Genomic DNA, 22,206 nt, shown 5'->3' with positions numbered 1-22,206 from the left:
GATGGGAGTTTAAAAAGAGGAGGGACAGAGGGGCATGTGCCCGGCTTCCGCGCTGCTCTGTGATTGGCCGATCTGCTCAAACCTTGGCCTAACTAGGGCTGCAGAGTGGGGCCGAGCGGGGGAGGGGGGTGAGTGGCAGAGACATGTGAGCTCAGGGTTATTCTGGTCTGAGGGGGTCCGAGGGGGAAGCGAGGGGGTGCGAGACAGAGGGTAGGGGCAGGCTCTTCCTCCTCCATGTGCTCGCTCTCTCTCTCTCTCTCTCTCTCTCTCTCTCCACCTCCACTTCACACGAGGCTCACTCCTCAGTCGGTTCTGTTCCCACCGCAGGCCCCTCACCATGGGCTGCTGCTACAGTAAAGAGCTTCCCCCGGACGAGAGGAGCGGTCTGCTGGAGCCCCCCTCTGCCCCGAACACCGCGAGCCAGGAGAGACTGAGGCAAGGCGGGCTTGAGGTGCTGCGACATGTGACCCTAGAGCCAGAGCCAGAGGAGGGGGGCACCATCACCAAACCATCACCAAACAGGCTGCCCACGAGGAGCGGGACAGGGCCACACACTCACCAGGCTATTCTTAACTCCACTGGACCCCCGGACACCAAAGACAGCAGCTCTGCCATTACAAGACAAACCAAGACTTTTTCAACTTGTCTAGAGGTAACTGATAAAGACGCATTTACTGTCTTATCCCAAGAGACAAGCACCAAAGACAGTAGCTCTGCCAATATAAGGCTAACCAACACTTTCTCAACAAGTCCAAAAGAGCAGAATCCTACGGAGGTAACAAGTAAGGACATATCTACTTTCCTCTCTAAAGAGACCTTCACCACAGACTTTTCTGACACAAGGATAAGTGAGTGTCCCTCTAGCAGTGGTTCTACAAGGCAGAGTCCCGGAGCCCGGTCTGACAGCTGCCCACGTGTAGCCCCAGTCCACACCCAGGACAGGCCTCTGCTGAGCGGGGAGAGAGCGCGGGGTCGGGGGGGTGCTGTGGAGGTCAGGGGTGAAGTTTGTGTCGTGACTGCCGCTCTAGGGGAGGGCTTCGAAAAGAGGACGCAGAGTTTCTACAGTCTATGCTCCATCGACGAGGACGAACTGAACCACAGCGACAGCCAATCACAAGCCACGGAACGACCACCCACCGGTCCATCACCCACGGCGGAGTGTATAGTGTCCCCGCAGGAAAAGACGCAAGGTTGTGTTCGGACTTTACCTGTGGATGCCATTTTGTCAAGTACAATAAAGAAATCACCTGAGCCGTTACATGACCAGCAGCTATCAGCACAGATACCTTTAGACTCGCCACTCAAATCAGCTGATAAAACACAAGCAGGAAATGGACTCAGTCAAACAGCGCTGTCTGAAAACCACACAATTCAACTCAATGATGAAAAAGATAAGATAGAGTTTATCACTGACTCGAGTGTGGACAGAAATGAGCGCCAGGAGGTGGCAGAGTGCTTTGAGGAGCAGGTAAGCAGCTGTCAAGGAAACAATGACACTGTTAAACTGTACAAAGAAGATTTAAAAGCACCAGAATCCACCACAAGGTTACAGCCATTTCTTGATACTGACTTATGCAAAGCTGATTTTGATTTGGTCAACGAAAAATCTGCAGGCGCTCATCTGGAGGAAAACTCACAAACTGAGCCCTGTGAAGGAAATCAAACAGTAGACCTGCAAAAAAGAGACGAGGGGGAGGTTAATGCAGTACAAATCTGCCTGTCAGAGATAGAGCAGAGGTCAGGAGGTCCAGCCCTGAATCACCATAGTGTAACCATAAGAGAGTCAGGTGCTTCTAAACCTACCGGTGACGCAGAGACAGGAGCTTCTAAATTGATAGGTGAGATGAGCGGGGAAAACATTTGTGGATTTGAGACTGTGACAAAAGCAGATGAACTATCAGAGAACCACACAGAGGCACCAGCAGAGGGCGGTGTTCAGGGTTTATCTGAGTCAGTCCAGTACAGCATTGAAGTCGAGAAGTCAGAGTTTAAGCCTGAAATACAGCAGTCTGGATTTGGTGCGGACAGTTCTCTTCACATGGATAGCACAGGTAAGACAGATACAGAGGAGAGAAGGAGCAGTGATCACGCTAGCTCTGTAGAGTCAGTCACATCACAGGATGGTGACAGAACAGAGGAAAGTTCAAGTTCAGGACAAGACAGTGAACCTAAGATAAGAAAACCAGGCTTGAATAATCCTAACTCTGTGCTCCACAAACAAACATTAGATAAAAATGACAGAGCAGATACAGTCTTAGAAAAATCCAGTGAAGGTTCCGAGGAGCAGACAGGAGAACGTAGAACAGCAGAGAGCATCAGCCATTTCTCACAGAACGACCAAAGTTTAGAGCCACACTCTGACCACAAAATCCACCAACTCGCTTTAAACATAATTAAAAGTGAAACGCCTCCAGCTCCATATGTCTGTATACGTGACAATACAGACGTTGATAGTTGTAATTCACCAAGCTCTAGTCCAAATGAAGAAGATGTTACTGAAATAGCAGAGAGTTTAGCATCTCCCACTGTTCTAAAGCAACAGAACACCGTATCATCACATCTGACATCACTCAGAGAACACCTCAGAGAATCTGATCCAAGTAGAGTGGATTCAGGAGAAAATATCAGTGTTGTTAAACAAGAGGATGCGAGGCAGTGCAGTTCAACAGAGACTGAGGTCAGATTACAAACTATTTACAAGGACTCAGGAGCAGAGATCAATGCTCCTCCTCTAACCAAACACAGCTCCAAACTGTCAACTGGTGTGAAGAGTCCGGAGGAAACAGCTGTACAAGAGGCATTGGAGGATGCAGAGGGTGGGTCCTGTGGTGCACTAGGACACACAGAGGAGTCTAGTCAACACAATTTACCTCATCATCAAACAGAAGAGCAGAGAAATCGTGGACTCTCAAATACAGATGTTTCACTGAGTTTGACACTGGAAACAAATCTCACTGAAGCGCTGGACCCAAAACATGTCATAAATGTCTCAGATTCTGCAGACAGCGAGGCTAAAGTGAGCGCTGGTGTAGAGGACACTGAGAGGGTGTTAGCTGAAAAAACACCAGCTAACATAGAGACAGGAGATCAGCTCGATCCTACTCTTTCTACAGTACTGTGCACTCATGAAAACAGTGATGGAGATGCCTCTGTGCTTCCACAAACTTCACTAGAAACAATATTGTGTGGTGAACCGGCACACGCACAAGTTTGTAATCTCAAAAAGGATTTTGCTTCTCAATCGCCACAAGAAAAACACACAGAGATTAAACCGAAAGCCTTAAGTGAAGATCAAAGGAGCGATCCCAGTTTAGTAACAGCAGAGAAAATGGGAGAGGAGAGTTTAGCTTCAGATTATGAAAATACAACTTCAGATCTGAGCAATTTCACCCAAATATCTCAAGAGCTTCAGCCTAATGGTCAAATAAAGAGTGTGTACATGGATAGAGGTCCTTACGAAATAACAGCAGAAAAGGACAAAATACACACACCAATGGAACACAATGAGGTGTACCATTTGTCAAAGGAAAATACAGATTCAGACATGACAGAGTGTGATGTTTCTACTCAACTATCAGAGGAGCTGTCACAGAATACAGTAAACACTGGAAGTGAGGCCAGTTTGGTGTCTCCACAACCTTTAGACAAGAACTCAGAAGAATGGTGTGAGAGAGCTGCACATGAGAAGCACACCGCCCTGACTCCAAACGGCGATGTGTCTGTAGATCCTTTAGTGAGCGAAGGAGAGGCATTTGCGTTGGTGGATCCAGGTCAGATAGACATCTACGCCTCCACTCCCTCCTATGAGATCCATTGTGCTCCGGCCCCGAGCATCACGGCTTCCCCAGAGGACGAGGAGGAGGAGTGCGGCATGAGGCACATGGTGTCAGAGCTGCTGGGGGAGGACGCGCGCTCCTCCATGTGTCACCTCTACCCACAAACATGGATCAAACTCGGGCTGGAGCAGAACTGTGAGGGCTGGGCTCAGGGGGCGTCTCAGGCTGAGCTCACCCCCTGGAAGAGCATTGACCCTGGGCATGGTGCAGAGAACATCCCTGCATCTGTGTCAGAGCTCCAGCCCTCCATGGCTCTGCTTGGAGCTTATCCCTACAGCACAGTGACCCCACAGGGAGGCTGCATCTGGGACTGGCACACAGGGAACGTAAGTGTGGTGACGGACTCTTTATCGTATTCCTCTGTCTAATCTACCTTATGAGTTTATGTTATGTATATATTCTCTTTGTCCTGTATTAAATCTAGGCTTGCATGCATTACCATGACCACTAATACTATACTAAACTATACTTGTAAGGATAATATATGCGTGCTGAACAGTTTTACATGAGAAAATGTGTCTCTCTTTAATAAATCTAACAGCGACTGTGTCTTAGGAGCCTGTGCCCAAGACCACCCTGAACCCAGAGGCTAAAGCATGGACCGGAGCCAGGTTCACCTTCAACACAGAAGACTCCTACTGCACCCAAAACACCTATGTCTCCAAGCCCCTCTATAACACCCAGGGCACTGAGGGGGTCCAGTACAACAGCATCCAGCCTGACCATAATGGTGTGTACAGGAGTGGTGTAACTAAAGCCCCACATTCTTAATCCTCTCTCTGTCTAACCCATTGCTCTTTTCCAGGCTTCGCTCCGGAGCTGTGTCTGGAGACCATGGGGCTGCTGGAGGCTGATGCCGTCTATGACCCCTCACTACAGTATGAGCCCTTCGGTTCAGAGGCTACAGTGAACGGACAGACACTCACTCACACGCCCCCTCTGAGCCCCGCCCCGAACCTCATCTCCACACCTGCACCTGCCCTGGCACCTGCATCTGTCTCGCCTGACTCTGGTAAACCATGGATTCTGTTTTTTTTTTCAGAGCTAACTCTGTGTCATCACTGACATTTGAACTCTGTTTCAGACAAAGTGAGAGAGCAGCTCCGGAGCTTTCTGGAGTCCTGCCTCACCAGGTACAACCCTGAGACTCTGACACATGTTCGATAGCTACAGTTGTCTAACCCCCTCTCTCGCTTTCTCTCTCCCCTCCCCTTGCCCCTTCCCCTCCAGGGAACACCTGAGTAATGACCTGTATCTGAAATCTCAGATGGACAGTGATCAGTACCTGCCCATCTCCACTCTGACCAGTCTGGACAAAGTCAAGTCTTTGAGCACCGACATGGAGCTCATCACAGACATACTAAAGTGTACGCGTCACTACTATACTATATCTACTACTGTATCTACTACTGTATCATGTGTAAAATCAGCATGTTACTACCAGGAACATAGATTACTATAGTGTCATAGACAAACTGTCTCTGTGCCACAGCCCTGTCCCTGGTGCAGGTCGCCCCCTGTGGGCAGAAGTTCAGACTGCAGCAGAGCAGATGTGTGGTGATCCTCAGGGAAATCCCTCAGACCACAAGTGTGCAGGTGAGCAGTGATACAGGTATAGTACTGTGTATATGTGATGTATGACATAATCATAATAACATAATAACTCCTCTCTGCTGTGCAGGAGTTGGAGGCGCTCTTCACCAGCGACAAACTGCCCAAGTTTCTGAGCTGTGAGTTTGTGAGCAATGACAACTGGTTTGTGACGTTTGAGTCTGAGGCCGACGCAGAGCAGGTCAGACAGCTGTTGTTACTGTTTCACACTCATGCTATGACCTTCGTATGAACATTCTGTGTCTATTCTGTCTGTATCTCAGGCCTACAGGTTCCTGCGTGAGGAGGTGCGTGAGTTTAAGGGGAAGCCTCTCATGGTTCGGATAAAGGCCAAAATGATGGCCGCTACAAGCTACGGCCCAACAAATGGCTTCAGACGCGTCCCCACGGAGACCAGCCCCGGGACCTACTCCTACTTCGAACAGAACTGCCCCGAGCTGCAGGACCAACTCTACCACTTCACCAGCGACATGTGGACTTCCTCTGGGCCGGGATACCAGGAGAGCGGGGAAGGTGGACAGGTCAGACATACTGCAAGTGAACAAATAAATAGACAACAAGACCAAGACCTCCGCACAGGTATAGCGGAGGCCGTGGTCTTGTTGAGAGAGGGGAGGGCAGAGGGCAGACAGGTAAGACAGATACTTATGCATAAAATAAATAACAACAACAACAAACAACAAGCCCACAGCCTCCGCTAGCTCACGCTTCATGCTAGCTCCTCAACTCTAAAACTAAAATGTATAATATGAAGTGAATTTTGTTTTATACAGATGCCCTCAGACCTGGTGAATGATTTTGTAAATGGCGCTTCAGCTGCTGCCATCTTCAAACCGTTTAACCCCTACAAACAGAGGTAAACATAAATGTAAACATGTGAACAGGTAAAATGCACACACACATGTGTTTAAGTCTGAGTCTGCCTCTGCTCTGCTCCAGGAGAGGCTCTCGCTGGTCTCACTCAGACCGGAGACCAGACCAAGACTCCGAGAGGACCCGAGACCAGAAAGAGGACCAGAAACCGGATTATAGATTGGACCGCGGGGGTCGAGGTCGGAGCAGAGGCCGGCGCAGCAGAGGGTTCAATGACAGGACAGACTCAGTGCCCCCTGGAGAGCGCAGCAGGTAGCACTATAGTTGTATAAATCACAACATCACAGGCCATGATGGTAAGATCATTTGTGTGCATCAGAAAAGTTACACGATGCACCTTTAACCATCTACATGTGTGTGTGTTTCAGGAGAGGTCAGAGAAAGCGAGAGAACATGGACAGTGACAGCTCCACTCTTCCTGTGAGTTAAACACATTCTCCACAATGTGCTTTAGCTTAATATTTGAAACCATGTCGTAAAGAGAGACTTAAGGGTTGTGGGATGTTCCATCAGGCACGTCAGCCCTCTCCTCCCCCAGAGCTCACCCTCTCCAGCTTCCCTCCACTCTCTGCCTCTGCAGCGCCCACTACAGACAAGGTCAAGGTAATGCACGGCTCAATTCAAATATCACATGTGAGCTCAGTGCCTGTCTTGAATATCACTGTTTGTGTTTGAACAGTTTTCTGAGCATAAGTCTGCCCCACCACTGCTGCAGGGAGCCTGGACCGAAGCACACGTGTAAGACTCCACAGACAGCACTCTAGCACCTGTGTTACACTGTAGAGTCTACTGATTTACTGGGAAAGGAAATGTACCAGGGTTTAACCCAGTGTTTTTCAACCTTTAAACCTTTTTAGCACACAGTTTTGGTTTAAAAGATTCCACAGCCCGCCAGCCTAAAATATTACAAAATGACTCCATTTAAACAAATATATTCTTAAGATATTCTTATTGCCCGTGTCTGGTTCTTTCTATTTGACAAAGATGTTTTGTTTTCTTAATTAGTTCAGAAGTAACTCCGAACACTCCGAAAACAGTCGATGATTCAATTAAAAGCATATGTGAATTAAATTAACCTGCATTTTTCCCTCAAGGCATGACGGAGACTAAAACAGAAGTGCTCAGCAAGGGTTAAACAAACTCTAACCCAGGACTAAACCAAGAATGAATGAAAGACTGAACCAGGACTAAACCAACTAAAGCAGGACTAAACCAGAGCTAAACCAGGACCAAACCAGGACTGAATGAAAAACTGTACCAGGACTAAATCAGGATTAAACTAGGACTAAATCAGGACTAAACCAGAAGGAACCAGGAGTAAACCAGGACTGACCCAGAACTGAACCACTGAACCCTAAACTGAACTGATCCTGTTTGTCCCACATGTTGATACTGATTCTGTGTTTTGTCTTCAGGCTGACGGAGGCTCAGAGAAAGGACAGACTTGCTCAGGCCTCCACACAACCTTCTGCACTGACACAAGACACTGTATGTTCAAATATGACATTTAACTACATGTGTTTTATCAGTTATATTCTGATAATATATGATAAGAGAACCTCTATTAGTCCCTCAATCTGGACTTCTAGTGTTGCAACACACAGTTCAAGAACAGCAAGGGAATAGGGGCTGTGATCAATACGAATGTCCATGATACTGTTTAGGTGTGAGGTAAGAGTGACTAACTGAAAAACTGCTGGCTAATGCTAGCTATCTTGTGACTGTAATGTTATTTGAGAGGGACTTGGAGAGCGCAGCAATAAGTGTATGCTGAGTTGTGACAGTGTCTTTAGACAGTGCTAGTGATTTCAACATGTTTCAAGTGCATTTACCTCTAGTAAAGTTGAACTCATTCCTTGAGTTTTATGTGAACTCATAAACATTTTTTCCCTGTTTGGATGCAGGAGTCCAAGAAGCTGAGCTACGCACAGATCTGTCAGAAGTCCTGTCCCAGAGACACCTCTCCTGTTTCCCTCCAACAAAATGACATCAAACCAGCCCAAAAGGAACCCAGCCACAGTGAAGAGGCTCCCACTGCAGGAGGTGCTACTGAGCTGGCCCTGACCCTTCAGAGTACAGCAGGGGGCACTACTGAACCTGCAGCGGAGGTAGAGTCCACCCCCATGTACCCAGGGCAGGAGGCTGAGGCCATACGGTGATGTCATGATTTTACTCTTGATTTATGTGGTCCACATCACTAAACCAGGACGTGATCTTTGACCTGCGGTTCAGTTCACTTTTACACACACCTGAGGAGTCATCTATTTTAGTTTTGGAGCAATGCAAAATAACCAGGTGCATTTTAAGCATAGTAAAAATGGGTGCCTTTTTAATGTATATTTGTTTCTTTTTTAAACAGCATATTTTGTGTCTAGTCTAAGCACTGACTGTTTTTGTTTTTGAAGAGCACTGCACCACTGCATAACTCAATTTGAACTATAAGAATTTATACTTGTCATGATTTTTTGTGTGTTGGACAGTATTTCAGATTTGTTTTTACATGTTTGAGGAGTTTGTGGTTTATTGTGAGTCCAAAGCATTGTTTTAGTCCACAGGATGTGAATGTTAAATGTTTAGTTTTGCTGTTTAATGTGAGTGTTGTGGCACTGTTCAGTCTGTACAGATGTACATAAGCTTGAGAGTTTATTAAACAAGGGCCTTTGGAATTTGAGTGGTGGTCTGTAATATTTTATATCTGAAATAATCACTTTCATAAATGCATTGCTTAATGGTACACTTTTCTGATGCAGGGTTGCACCTGCTTGTCTCCAGATATTGTGTCGCCAGAAATGCTCAACAGTTTTATCTTGCATTTATTCAGTTACCTAAAATATACCTAGAAAAACATTGATTCATACTATGAGGGGGGATTGCCTCTCTACAGATCTGACATGTAGCTTGGCCTATTGATTATTTATATCCATGAAGATATTAGTTTAAGGTCATACTGTGGAACATTACAGGCAAATCAAAAACACTTCCATGGAGACAAGCAGGCGGCCTGTTCGATCAGAAAAAGGCTTCTTTATTGCACACAGGTTGGCTCACCTCAATGATAGTGTTAGAATTTCTGACATAAGTCATTTCTCCGGTGTAGTTCTCCTTCAGTCCTGCAGGTGTCAGCAGGAGCCCACGCTCCCCGGCTGTTTACGCGGAGCATGATTAGATTTGGGCTGTGATCGGTTTAATGAATGAGCCCCACAGCGCTAATGAAATCCGCAGTATTAACGCCACTGCGCTCACTTATGTCCGACATGTGCGCGCGCGTGAACGGCCTCTTGACCTGCGCAGATTAAAGCCATTATTCTCACGTGCTCATTTTTACAGTCAAGTGCTCAAAGTGAGAGCCGTGAAAAACGAGCACATTAGAATCGGATCAGCACAGCAGCGCTCGATACCACGGCGACACGGGACACATGCGCAATCAATAAGGAATAGAATAAACATTTAACACGTAGCGCACGCGCTATGTGTGCGCACGTTCTTCTGATTTTTTGCACGTCAATAATTCTCAGATGAACAAGTTATTTAGTTTACCCGTGATTTAGTGCGACTGTCTGGATGAGATGTAGAATATGTTGTTTTTCGTGGGGATTTGATTGGAGCTGGATTTGAGACTTCACTGTAAATTAATAAATATGTAGGACTATCATGACACAAATATTCAACTCAGATGTGTCCTTTGTTATAGGTAGGCTAGTCCAAGAGCATATGCCACACTACTGTTTCACTAAAACACACTTAACATTATTATATTTAAGATTTTACAAGAAAATCTTGCTGTTTTTTTTCTATTTTTCTAATATTGGTGAGGTTTATAATTGGTTGGACATGGGCAGCAGATATGACAGGGATGTAGAGGTAATTCCATAATTTACCTCACAACCCCAATTATAACAAGGGCCAGAACTTGTCTAAATTACACAATAGTTATGATTAGATAAATAAAAATGAATGACACCTTTATTTTGTTAAATGAAGGTTTAAACTGTCAGAAGAATGCCTTTGTACGCATAAATTGTCTCTGCATTTTTTTTTTTTTTTTTTTTTTTTTTTTTTGGAGTTGAAGTTTTGTGTATTGATGACAGAGGCAGACAGATTCTATTTTACAACTCAGTTCTACTTACTACTGTTCTTTTCAACTTTTTTTTTCACAAGCTGCCACTTAACCGATGTAAAACTATGATAAATATTTAGCACAGGAAATATCCACCAAACCAAGTCATATGCATTTTAAATTCCAGAATATATATTGTTTTTCATGATTAGTTGGAGTTGAATTAGAGACAATAAATTAAATAAATACATACATACGTAAACAAATAAATAAATCAAATCAAATCATACTATACAGAGATATTGGACCCAGATGTGTGCTTTGTTTTTAATACATCTGTACATGACGAGCCCAGCGCCTCAGCTCCGCCCTCTGTCGGTGATGGAGCACACTGCCTCTCCTCCCCCTTCTCCCTCCGCGCGGTCACGTGACTCCAGCGGCAGAAGCTGCAAACCGAGCCTCATCCTCCTCCTCCTCATCATCATCACCGGGAGCAGCACCGCCACCGCCGCAGCGACACGGACCCACACCGAGCCCAGCGTTCACCGAGCGGCGCCATGGCGGGCCCGCGCTAGGAAAAAACATCCCTCCGCACGCGCTCTTTGTTCTCCGCTCGACGCAGGCTCCACTCTCTCCCACTCTCCCCGCGCCTCTACCCCCCTTTCCCCGAGGACAGGCCGCCGAGGAACCGCCGAGGAACCGTCGCGGCACAAAACAACACGCTCCCACGGCAGGCGGCAGCGGCGCGGCAGGCGGCAGCTCTGGACCGAGGACGAGCTGTTTACCACGGAGCCGGGCGGATGGCGGATCGAGAGGCGTCGCCGATACCGCTGGAAATCCGAGCCCGGCTGGCGGAGTTGGACCTGGAGCTGTCAGAGGGTAAGACACTGGCTGGGCTCCCCCTCCCCTGCTCCTCGCGCTCCTCCTGCTCCTCCCGCTTCTCCCGCTCCCCCTGCTCCTCGCGCTCCCCCTGCTCCTCGCGCTCCCCCTGCTCCTCGCGCTCGTTCATCCTCCATCACCGCACTGCTAACGGCTCCTAACGGCCGCTTCAAACCGCGCGAGCACACATCACACATTGATTCATTCCGCCGCTTCTCTCTGTGAAACCAGGCTGTACAATCCGTCATTTCTCCGCTAATACGCTCTCTAACTACTGCCCCGCGGCTTCTCTGCATTTTTATACTATCTCAGTTTGTGAAAAATGCCAAAAAAGGGGTTAAACGTAACGAGATTACAGTGTGAATGTCGCAGGATTCGGCGCGGGGCTTCTGTCACGGGGAGGACATGTCGCTAGCAAAGCGCCGTAGTGAATTTTAAATGATGTCTAGCAGAAAATAGAGCACACACTACGAAGCCCGTGCTCTGCGAGGATGCACCCGAACACTGCTTTTATTTTGATGCATGTCCCCGTAAATGTAGAGTGTCCCTCGGTGTGGAGTGAACGTGTACCTGTCCCTGTCCCCGGTGCACAGATTTGTCTTTGTAACACTGATTCATGTTGAATTAAAGCGAGTAGACGTGGTGTTTTTGTCCTACTTTCCGGATTGGTTGGGTTCATATTGTTTATTTAGGCCTTACTAATACACGTTTATGATTTCATTGGACGTTGGTGAGAGGTAACGTTAGTGTTGAAGCTAAAGGTGGAGGCCATGACAGTACAATAGTGATATGTGGAGCGTCTCCGGTGTGGAGGTGGAGGTGTACAGCTCGTAAAAAGGACGTGCCCCGGGTTTATTACGGCCGCATTACGGTTGTGTCCACAGCTATGCCCAAATCAAACCTCTCCGCTCTGCCTCAGCTCCTCCCATACAGATGTTTGTGGGGCAGACCCCGGCCCCGTGCAGCCCCGTGAGGCCGAGGGAGGCAGGGGGCTGAGCGTGCACGGAGGCTGTCGTCACCGCTGTGCCTCCCGGAGCATGGAGCCCGACCACGGCGCACGGTGGGCCGGATACACGAGCCGCGCTTTGACCTTGAGATGTTGACACAACCAGAGGAGCTACTACCTGTGTGGACGTGCGTGGAGCTGTGCGTGAACTGTGCGTGGCGTTAATGCAAAACAGGCGCGAGAGAGAGAGAGAGAGGGGCTACAGTGGAGCTACCGTGAGGAGAGCTTTTCTGACAAATAACTGCGATTTTGATTTAAGATTCTGTCAGGATTTTGTAGGACCTGTATCATTTGACACACTGAAATCTGAACTGCTAAACTAATCCAAAAATCCCATGCATTTCAGAACATGTTTGTAGAGGTCTAAACTACAGGGTGAGCAGCTTTTACACAGAATAAGACTCCATGGACACACAGGGAGGGCATCTGACACACAGGGAGGGCATCTGACACACAGGGACATTTAGCTACAGAGGACATTATTTTAGCCCATTATGTGCAGCTTATTCGATTCTTCAAGTTGTGATTTTAGATTCCTCTTTCTGCCTTTAGGTGTGTGTGTCTCAGAGTAGAGCTGGGGCGTGCATGACATATAACTGTACTTGTGTTTAAAGATGCAGAGTACAGTGAAGGCAGCGACTTCATGCTCTGAGATCAGGACCAGTCTGAACCAGTGACAGCAGGCCTATCTCTGCTGAGTTAAACTGTTGTCAACTCTAAGCACTCCAAGTATTCTATATGTTTTAAGGGCAGAGCCGTACAAGCTCAAATCAATGTGTGTTTAGGTTTGTTTTGTTGTTTTTGCTGTTAAGTGCGTCATGGCTATACTCACTCATGTCACCTTTGCAGGGCACAGTGGTTTAATGTTGCTGTAAATGTAATGTTTGGTGTATAGGTCTGTGTTCAAAGCAGGACTTCCTTTTTTGTCTTCCTTTGATGGATCATGGCAGAGTGGTTAGTTATTTTGCCTCACAGCGAGGTGCTATTTTTTGTGTATTTATGACAAAATGAGACCACTACACATTGTAGCTCATAAAATGATTTTATTTCTCATTGACCCTGAAGCAAGCTCTGAAAGCAGCGCTCTTATTGGCTGCACTTGGGTGGCCCACCCTGGTTTCACTTAACTGTCCGAAAAAAACATTCCTAAGCCGTGCACAGGCTCGAAAATGAATACATGTAAATGTTAATCATGCGCCATTTTGAGCAACGTGTGGCTTAGGACTAACGCTTCATCGAACCAGTGTAATTTTGTGTCTGTAATAACACTTTACCATGTATCTGTGTGGAGCACATTTAATGCATTTCTGATGGATTCATTTCACCTGAATATCGTCATTGTGACAAAGCAATAAAATAGAAAATAATAGGAAATGTGTGAGCAGATGTGGTTTGTCCATGTTCTGCCCACAGCCACAGCTCTGACAGGAGACAGTTGACAAGTCGAGGGGAGTTTGACAGGTGCATCACATGTTATTGATCTGTGTCAGACTCAGGAACATGGGAAGAGGTGCACCTGCTCAGGGGTATAAAGGCGGATGTAATAATAACATCTACAATATAGTTTACCCTTTTGTCAAAGATAACACCACAAGTTTCTCTGAAAACTGTGAAACGGGCTGCACTTATACACTCACCTCTGAATAATTAGAATGCTCTGAATACATAAAGTAAGTGAGGAATAACTTTGGACCACTGCAAACCATTTAAAATGAACTAGTTCAGTTTTTCACGATTCTCATACAAGATCTATCCACTCGTACAAGTGAACCATTAAAATTAGGGCTGTTCAAATAATCAAATTATAATCAAGGTTCAGGTGTGTCTAATGGTCAGTGATCAGGCGAGTGTTTTTAATGCAGAGGTCCACAGCCAACCCTCTGTCAGTAAAAGACTGTGTTTGGAGCAGACTTAAGACTTTGGAAGAAGACATTTGACTATTTTCTGTGCGAATGATTAAACGTGTGTTTAGGTCAAAACATTTAAATGAAGCGAAAGTTAGAATTGTTCAATATCAAGAAAATGTGATACATTTTAAGAAATAATGGCATATTTAAATTTCCTCCACAATGAGACTGTTGTTTGGTCCTCCACACGGCATCTTTGTGGATACAGTAAAGGTTAGAGAAGAGGTTAATGAGCACAGCAGTGCCCTCGTGCCCTTTGGCCAAGCGCTGGAGTAGAACCAGTGACATGTGGTGCCTGAGTCATGGTTCTGCCCCAGGACGTTGCACTGAGATCAGGCAGAGTGCAGGGCAGCCTTGGGTCCTTGTGATGCACCCACTGTTCATGTTCAGCACAAGTAATGAGAGATAGGCACGGCCTTCTCTTAAGCCCGACACACACTACAGGGTTTTTCAGTCTTAAACCATTTTTAAATGTGTGACAAAAAGCCCAGGCCACAGACACAGAGAGAATTGGACAAGACTTTAGCAAAGAGACCGCACACCACAAGCTAACAATGGAGTGTATCTCGGGTCAGCTGTTTCCTGTCTACAGTAAAACAACTCACTTTGAGACTCGAAAGGGTTCCAAAGGCCAGGGCGTTGCACTTTTACTCTAGAAACAAAACAAAACTGTGTTATTATTTGTGAAATGAGGTGTAATAGTTTAGGTCAATACTTTTAATGCACAGAAGACTGGAGACAAACTACACAGGAAGTAGAGTCACTATCGCTAATCTGTAGCGGCTTCAGCCTGATCCTCGCTGTGTGGATGTAAACAGACACACATGAGGATCTGCTCCCGCCTTTTTACTTTTAAAGAACACTTTAAAGAACACACAGACTGGACAACAGCGCTGTTTAGTGGACTGGGGCTCATTATTTGCAGAGGACAAATATGGATGAGAATGCTGCAGTTTAACTTTGCAACTGGTGAGTAATAAAGCCACGTAATTATTATTTTTGCTATTTTCAGAGTTTGTATGTTGCGCCCGTGTCCATCACTCTGTCTGCCCCTGATGCTCTGTTTTATTGGCTGTTGCCATGGTGATGTTTTGTGGTTATGATATGGAAGAGCAGCTCAGAGTCACACTAACACCACACAGTGCAGTGGATTCAAATCACAAGTCACAAGGTCGGGCCAGGCCTCCCCAAAATCAGGGAGGAGCAAATCAGGCCCTAAATCAGGCAAATGATCCGGCATTAGTTTACAATTAAAGGTGCTGTACCTGATTTTTACTGCCTTAAAAATGTTAAAAACAGAACTAGTTCATTTTAAACGGTTTGCAGTGGTCCAACATTATTCATTTCTTACCTTATGTATTCAGAGCATCCTAACCACAATGAGCACTTTGCACAGAGACTTGTCTTGACTGTAAAGCTAATAACAACTAGTATGCTAACAGCTAACTTTCTAGTTCGCGAATACTTCTATGATTGTGATGCTTCTGCTTGGATCAAAGGACAGTTTTTTCCTGTTTAACTGCTAAATAGGGCTGAACATAAAAAATATCTAGTTGTAATTTTTCTGATGAGCAATTGTGATTACAATTATATATTGTGATGTTTTAATAACAGGATTCTGTTCAAAGTTCATATTTTAAACATGATCAGAAGAATCGACAAAAAGACTGAAATCTGAACTGACAAACTAACACAAGAATCACATTTCAGAACATGTTTGCGCAGATCTAAACTACAGGGTTAGACTTTTTATGCAGAATAAGACCACATGGAGGCACAGGGAGGGCATCTGACACACAGAGAGGGGATCTGACACACAGGGACATTGCAGAAAATGTTTGTACAGATCTAAACTGCAGGGTGAGCAGGTTTTCTGCAGAAAGAGGACATTATTAGGGCTATTTATTGCTGAATCTGAGTGACCAAAGTGTTGTCTTATCATTTGATTTAGATGATAAGGATTTATATGAGACAACAGAAGAAAGGAGAAGTTAGACCCTACCAGGAAGCAACCCAGGACCTTGCTATGGAGCCATAGTCTTAAAGGCCTATTGATACTTTGCAGCTGATGTCGTCAACATTCCCTGGGTGTATGATGCTAACTGTAGGCATGCTTTGTCTGAGGCTTGTTAGAGTTTAATCTGAAATGTCTTTTAACACAATCTGACCAGCTGGTTTAGTTGGAACTAGAATAACAACAATAACACTACAAATAACATTACAGTCACAAGCTAGCTAGCATTAGCCAACAGTTTTTCAGTTAGTCTCGCTCACCTTTTTGTTGAAAATCAAACGTCTAATCAGGACCATGAAAAACAGAATTGATCGGAGCCTCCTGAAAATGTTAAATATTGAAAATATTAAAACATTTGTGGCTGTAATTGCTAATGTGCACATTATGTGACCATGGAAACATCTGAACATTCCGCCATAGACATACATCTTGAACACTCCTGACGTGATGTCACCGCAAAGTATTAACATTATGTTATGTTCTGATCTATGTTATAATGTTGTTTCCTCATCACAAACAGACTTGGAGTTGTGTTTTTTCAGATTTAGACAGACCAATAATAAAGTGTCACGCAAACATGTGTGAATGAAACAAAACACAACGCCAGGTCTGTTTTTCAGGTCTGAGTCCTGGTCTGAGTCCTGGTCTGAGTCCTGGTCTGAGTCCTGGTCTGAGTCCTGGTCTGAGTCCTGGTCTGAGTCCTGGTCTGAGTCCTGGTCTGAGTCCTGGTCTGAGTCCTGGTCTGAGTCCTGGTCTGAGTCCTGGTCTGAGTCCTGGTCTGAGTCCTGGTCTGTCCTGGTCTGAGTCCTGGTCTGTCCTGGTTAAATAGCTGTGACTCAGTGAACAGGGCTGAGCATGTTTGAAGGAGGAGGACAGATTCAAAGAGAACACAAGACTTACACATATATTCTTTCTTCTTTGGACTAATGATCTGTGGGTGTTTCATGGAGATACCTTTATGCTGTTTTCAACTGGTTTGCTGTTGTTGAGTTACTTTAATTGATACTTTGCAGCTGATGTCATCTACATTCCCAGGGGGTGTGATGCTAACTGTAGGCTCGGCTCTGTCTGTAGCTCTATTTTAATCTGAGCTTTATTTTACCACTGTGTGACCATAGACAACTGACCTAGCAAAAACTAAATTTGGACAGCTGATTTGTGCTGGTAAACAAGTCTCGCAGACATAAAATTACAGTCACAAGCTAGCTAGCATTAACCAACAGTTTTTCAGTTAGTTACTATCACCTTTTTGTTGAAAATTAAGCTTCTCACCAGGACCATGAACGCTCGGATTGGTCACAGTCTACTGAAAATGTGCTGTTTAAATCCATTTTGTATTTTTTCTTTTCTTTTTCAAACAATCTTAACCTCCTAAGACCCGAGCTCCTGTATGACATGTTTTATAAATTTCTCTTTGTTATTTAAAGAATTATCTTTTTACATTATGTAGTTTCTGAGAAAAGTGATGAAAAACAAATGTCCTCATATGTGGACATTTTAATTATTTTGACAAAAAAAAATTTTGGATAATGATTTGCAAAAACAATTTATTTAAGTGCTTGAACACAGGAACATTTGTCCTTAATGTAAAAACAAAATGAGAAATAACAATTGTGCCTCTTGAAACAATGTGTCTCATGTGAAGAGCTGCTGACAGGAGCAGAAAGACATGTGCCTTCACAAAAAAATAAATAAAAAAATAAATATTCTGAACATTCTAAACTCTTAAAAATATTCTACATTTAACGTTTTTGCATTGTTGCTGTTCTTGTTGCTGTTCTTCTTCTTCTAGAAATTTGCATTGTGGCCTAGACAACCCAAAATGTGTTGTCCACATATGTGGACGCCAGGTCCTAGGAGGTTAAAACATTTCTGACTGTGCATTGTGTCTCCATGGTACCTGTTGAACATTCCGCCATAGAGATACATGTAGAACACCCCCAGTGTTATGTCACTGCAAAGTATCAATAGGCCTAAAAATATTAGCCTACTGTTGCATGAACAGCTCTCAAGATGTTAGTTTGATGGCATGTTTTATTTACCTGGTATTGGTTCAGAAGTCAGAACTGAAAAAAATGTTTGTTTGGTCCTTAAGCTTCAGCAGACTCACTCTCATAATAATAATTTGGTGAGTTCACCTTCACTGCAGCGTAGCCACAGGATGCTAGACCCTGCTATTGTTTTTAGCTTGGTGTTTGTGCCCCTGTTCTTGGTCAGCAACAGTTGCTGTCCTGCTTGAGGTTTATGGAGAATATGCACACAAACATGATGTGCTGTTTGGTGTACTACATAACCTGACACAGACTGCTATGTGCAGCCTCTTCATTTGAGATCTACACATTTATACCTCTAAGAAAAAGTGGAACATTCACATCAATTCACAACCTTTGGAACTTTATCAGTGAGTGGCAACATTATCTGAATCAGTGGTGAATCATGACAGTAAAAGCTCCAAACTCTAAATCTAAAATGTGAAAGAGCTGCTACAGTTTAAGAACAAATATAAAAGTCTACAACTTTGATAGATATTTAGTTTGTACCTGACTCTAAAACAAAACAATCAAGGACCTTATAGCACTGATAGGTGTAAAATGAGCTCTTCGAAGTTATTTCTTAATGAATCTGCCTAGTTTTTGAGGTCTGAGTCCTGGTCTGAGTCCTGGTCTATGTCTAGGTCTGAGTCCAGGTCTGAGTCCTGGTCTGTGTCCTGGTCTGTGTCCTGGTCTGAGTCCAGGTCTGAGTCCTGGACTGAGTCCAGGTCTGAGTCCTGGTCTGTGTCCTGGTCTGAGTCCAGGTCTGAGTCCTGGTCTGAGTCCAGGTCTGAGTCCTGGTTTGAGTCCTGGTCTGAGTCCTGGTCTTGTTGTTGGTCTGAGTCCTGGTCTGAGTCCTGGTCTGAGTCCTGGACTGAGTCCAGGTCTGAGTCCTGGTTTGAGTCCTGGTCTGAGTCCTGGTCTTAATGCTGGTCTGAGGGTTGGTGTGGGTCCTTGTCTGAGAGCTGGTCTGAGTCCTGGTCTGAGTCCTGGTCTGAGTCTTGGTCTGAGTCCTGGTCTGAGTCCAGGTCTGAGTCCTGGTCTGTGTCCTGGTCTGTCCTGGTCTGAGCCCTGGTCTGAGTCCTGGTCTGAGTCTTGGTCTGAGTCCTGGTCTGAGTCCAGGTCTGAGCCCTGGTCTGAGTCCTGGTCTGAGTCTTGGTCTGAGTCCTGGTCTGAGTCCAGGTCTGAGTCCTGGACTGAGTCCTGGTCTGAGTCCTGGTCTGAGTCTTGGTCTGAGTCCTGGTCTGTGTCCTGGTCTGTCCTGGTCCGAGTCCTGGTCTGAGTCCTGGTCTGAGTCCTGGTCTTAGTGCTGGTCTGAGTCTTGGTCTGAGTCCTGGTCTGAGTCCAGGTCTGAGTCCTGGTCTGTGTCCTGGTCTGTCCTGGTCTGAGTCCTGGTCTTAGTCCTGGTCTGTGTCCTGGTCTGTCCTGGTCTGAGTCCTGGTCTGAGCCCTGGTCTGAGTCCTGGTCTTAGTGCTGGTCTGAGGGTTGGTCTGAGTCCTTGTCTGAGTCCTGGTCTGTGTTTAAGGACCTTTCAGCGCTGATGGGTGTAAAATGAGCTCTTTCTAAAAAAAATACCCCATGTTCTTTCTTAATGAATCTGCCTTGTGTTTTGCTGCTGAAGTGACTCTAATTATAGCCCTCTGTCTGTTCATTCATTGTGTGAGACAGTTTTCAGTCACAGCCAAAGTGCTAAGTCGCTAACGTAACACCTCTGAGTCCAACAGGTGAAACTACAGCGAAATACTCTACAGATTTACTCGAGCTCGTGACAGCTGATGCTAATGTTCGATGCTAATGCTGTCATTCACTTTTCTTATTGAGGATTATGGAACACTAGAGCCAGTCCCCTGTATTTTCTCCCATAGTCCTTAGCATTAGCCAGCAAAAATGGTAAATTATGAATACTCCATAAGGTGTTAGCAGGTACTAACCCATCAAACACAGAGCCTCGTCTGAAGTCATCGTTGAGTGTGTAAACCTTTTGGTATTTTATTTTCGATCATAATTAGCTTGTAAAAGTGTCATCTGAGCTAACGGCTAACTGACTTTCTGAACTTGTATGGCTCTAGTGACACTAAATCTACTCCACCTGTGACTGTGGAGAGCAGATTAATGACAGAAATATCATGAAATAAACATGTTGTAGTCTTTAATATGGGGACTGGCTTCACTGTTCCTTTGTATGTGAAGGAGGGTTAGATTTGACGTAACTCCGGGAGCATCGGCGCCAAGTGATCGAGTCATAGTAACAGACAGAGAGAGAATTTTGTGTCTATGAATGTCTGTGGTTAAACCTGTCAGGAGCAGTAGGACCCATCTCCAGATCTTGAGCTAATCTCAGTCAGGACGACTTCAGCTGGAGGATTTGACTTATTGTGCATGTTTTGGATATTTCAGAAGAAATACAGATGATTTAGTTTGTGTCAAGCGTGCAGAGAGAAGCACTCTGTGCATTTGTGGAGGGACAGATGTCTGTGCTTTTCTTCTGACTGGATTGAACTCAAATGAGATTTTCTAGCCTGTTCCACTGTTGTGATAGTTCGACCAACCAGCACAAGGTATTTGTTTGAATGATCCGCTCATTTATTCCGATCGCTTTCAGTGAGAGCTGTTCCAGATTGATGTGTGGAATTGAGAGCCAGGTTAAGTTACGACAGCAAGTTTAAAGAATCTGCTCACTACATTTATCATCTCTAGAGGAGCATATTTTATAAACAGTATGTGGTAAAAACACCTGACTCTTATCCTCCTGGAGACACACAGTATTCACCACAGTGGCGTTAGCGTAGCAACAGTGATCATGTTGTTAGCCTAGCAGCAGTTACCACGTCGTTAGCGTAGCAGTATTGAGCACATAGTTAGCGTAGTGGCAGTGAGCACATCGTTAGCATAACACGGAGCAGTGGTAGAGTGGTTAGCCCCAAGTCACTGCCAGGTATCATTAGCCCACTTCTCTCTCTGATGCTCAAAAATCCAAGATGGCCTCCTCCTCCAGCTGCCGTTGCTACGAGACGGCCTCCCTCTCTCCCCCCTCCTCTTCTCTCTCCCTCTCTCTTTCTTCATGCCTCCCTCTCTTCCCCCTTTCTCCCCATGGACCCAGGGCATCACAGAGACACAGGATTTACATTACAACAATATTCCATCCCCCTCCTGTATCCCGGTGTGCCAGATGCCCTCCCACCCTTTCTTGCTTGTCAGTTTGTCCTTTGTTTTCGCTGATGGTTGAAAAATTATCTGAGATTTGGATCACAGACGTTTGAATATTGAGTTATACTTTGTCTATTTTTAGCTCTTTGTGGCACATCTGAAACCAAAGCATTTCTTCTGAACAAAAGTGTGTCTGCTGCTGTGCTCTGTAAACTCCACTGACTTACCCATATTGCCGTTGTACTGCTGTGTTTTTGATGCTCTGGAGTTGGATTTTGTACCAGGTTTAGTTAGTTTAATCAGGAGTATAGCGCTCTAGATTAAGCTGATATTCTGGTTGAGCCTTTAATTGGATCTAATAAGACGATTTACAAGCTGATTTTGACCGAACACGTCTCATATCTCATGTTTCAATCCTAGACTGTATAAAGAAGTGAGTGTGATGTCACCCATAGCATTCGGCTTCAGTCAAATGAAGTTCATAGAGACGAACAGTTATAGGGGCAAGTCTGGAGCCGAGTTCCATATATTGACACAAATATCATAGCAACCAAAGAGCCAATCCAGAGCCAGGCTGTTGAAGGTAACGCCCCTTCCCGCCTCACTGCTGATTTAGCAGGGAGTGGGCACTTAGCAATGCTGTCAATCAAACCTGTTGCTAACACTAGTGGGAGCAACCTCAGAGAAAGAAGGCACCTGATTGGTCTGTTATTAATGTTCATATGTTGATTTACTAAACATTTTAAGACCAAAATGACAAGCCTGACAGCAGCAGTTACAGAGAGACGGGTGACAGTTTTTCAAAGAGTTGATGGAGCTGGAAGCATACCCATGAGCACTTCCTAT

At 45.3% G+C, this 22,206-nt stretch overlaps 2 protein-coding genes across 2 annotated transcripts in view; both read left to right on the top strand.

The window, feature by feature from the left end:
* The first annotated feature begins 318 nt into the window (after positions 1 to 318).
* On the top strand, positions 319 to 8,990 carry LOC129457243 (uncharacterized). Its single transcript, XM_055230211.1, has 15 exons — positions 319 to 4,162; positions 4,392 to 4,566; positions 4,642 to 4,848; positions 4,921 to 4,969; positions 5,067 to 5,203; positions 5,329 to 5,432; positions 5,518 to 5,628; positions 5,711 to 5,968; positions 6,221 to 6,303; positions 6,387 to 6,572; positions 6,689 to 6,740; positions 6,834 to 6,923; positions 7,000 to 7,058; positions 7,736 to 7,808; positions 8,225 to 8,990. The coding sequence occupies exons 1-15, from the start codon at positions 338 to 340 to the stop codon at positions 8,477 to 8,479; spliced, it is 5,664 nt and encodes a 1,887-aa protein (XP_055086186.1). The 5' UTR covers positions 319 to 337; the 3' UTR covers positions 8,480 to 8,990.
* A 2,150-nt stretch (positions 8,991 to 11,140) lies between these two features.
* The window catches only part of dip2ca (disco-interacting protein 2 homolog Ca), a 65,031-nt gene continuing 53,965 nt past the window's right edge, over positions 11,141 to 22,206 (top strand). The window contains exon 1 of the mRNA XM_055229907.1: positions 11,141 to 11,256. Coding sequence (XP_055085882.1) covers positions 11,178 to 11,256 — 79 coding nt within the window. The 5' untranslated portion in view covers positions 11,141 to 11,177. The remainder of the gene's footprint in view (positions 11,257 to 22,206) is intronic.

The sequence above is a fragment of the Periophthalmus magnuspinnatus genome, chromosome 20 (genome assembly GCF_009829125.3).
Source record: "Periophthalmus magnuspinnatus isolate fPerMag1 chromosome 20, fPerMag1.2.pri, whole genome shotgun sequence".
Taxonomy (NCBI): domain Eukaryota; kingdom Metazoa; phylum Chordata; class Actinopteri; order Gobiiformes; family Gobiidae; genus Periophthalmus; species Periophthalmus magnuspinnatus.
The sequence above is the reverse complement of the archived record's forward strand: the minus strand, read 5'-3'. Positions and strand labels throughout refer to the sequence as shown.

Bases quoted from the DNA above. Each gene is read 5' to 3' on its own strand.
- LOC129457243 (XM_055230211.1), top strand. From the start codon at position 338: ATGGGCTGCTGCTACAGTAAAGAGCTTCCCCCGGACGAGAGGAGCGGT. The intron at 6,573-6,688 runs GTAGCACTATAG...TGTGTGTTTCAG, and splicing joins CCCCCTGGAGAGCGCAGCAG to GAGAGGTCAGAGAAAGCGAG. The intron at 7,059-7,735 runs GTAAGACTCCAC...TTTTGTCTTCAG, and splicing joins GCCTGGACCGAAGCACACGT to GCTGACGGAGGCTCAGAGAA.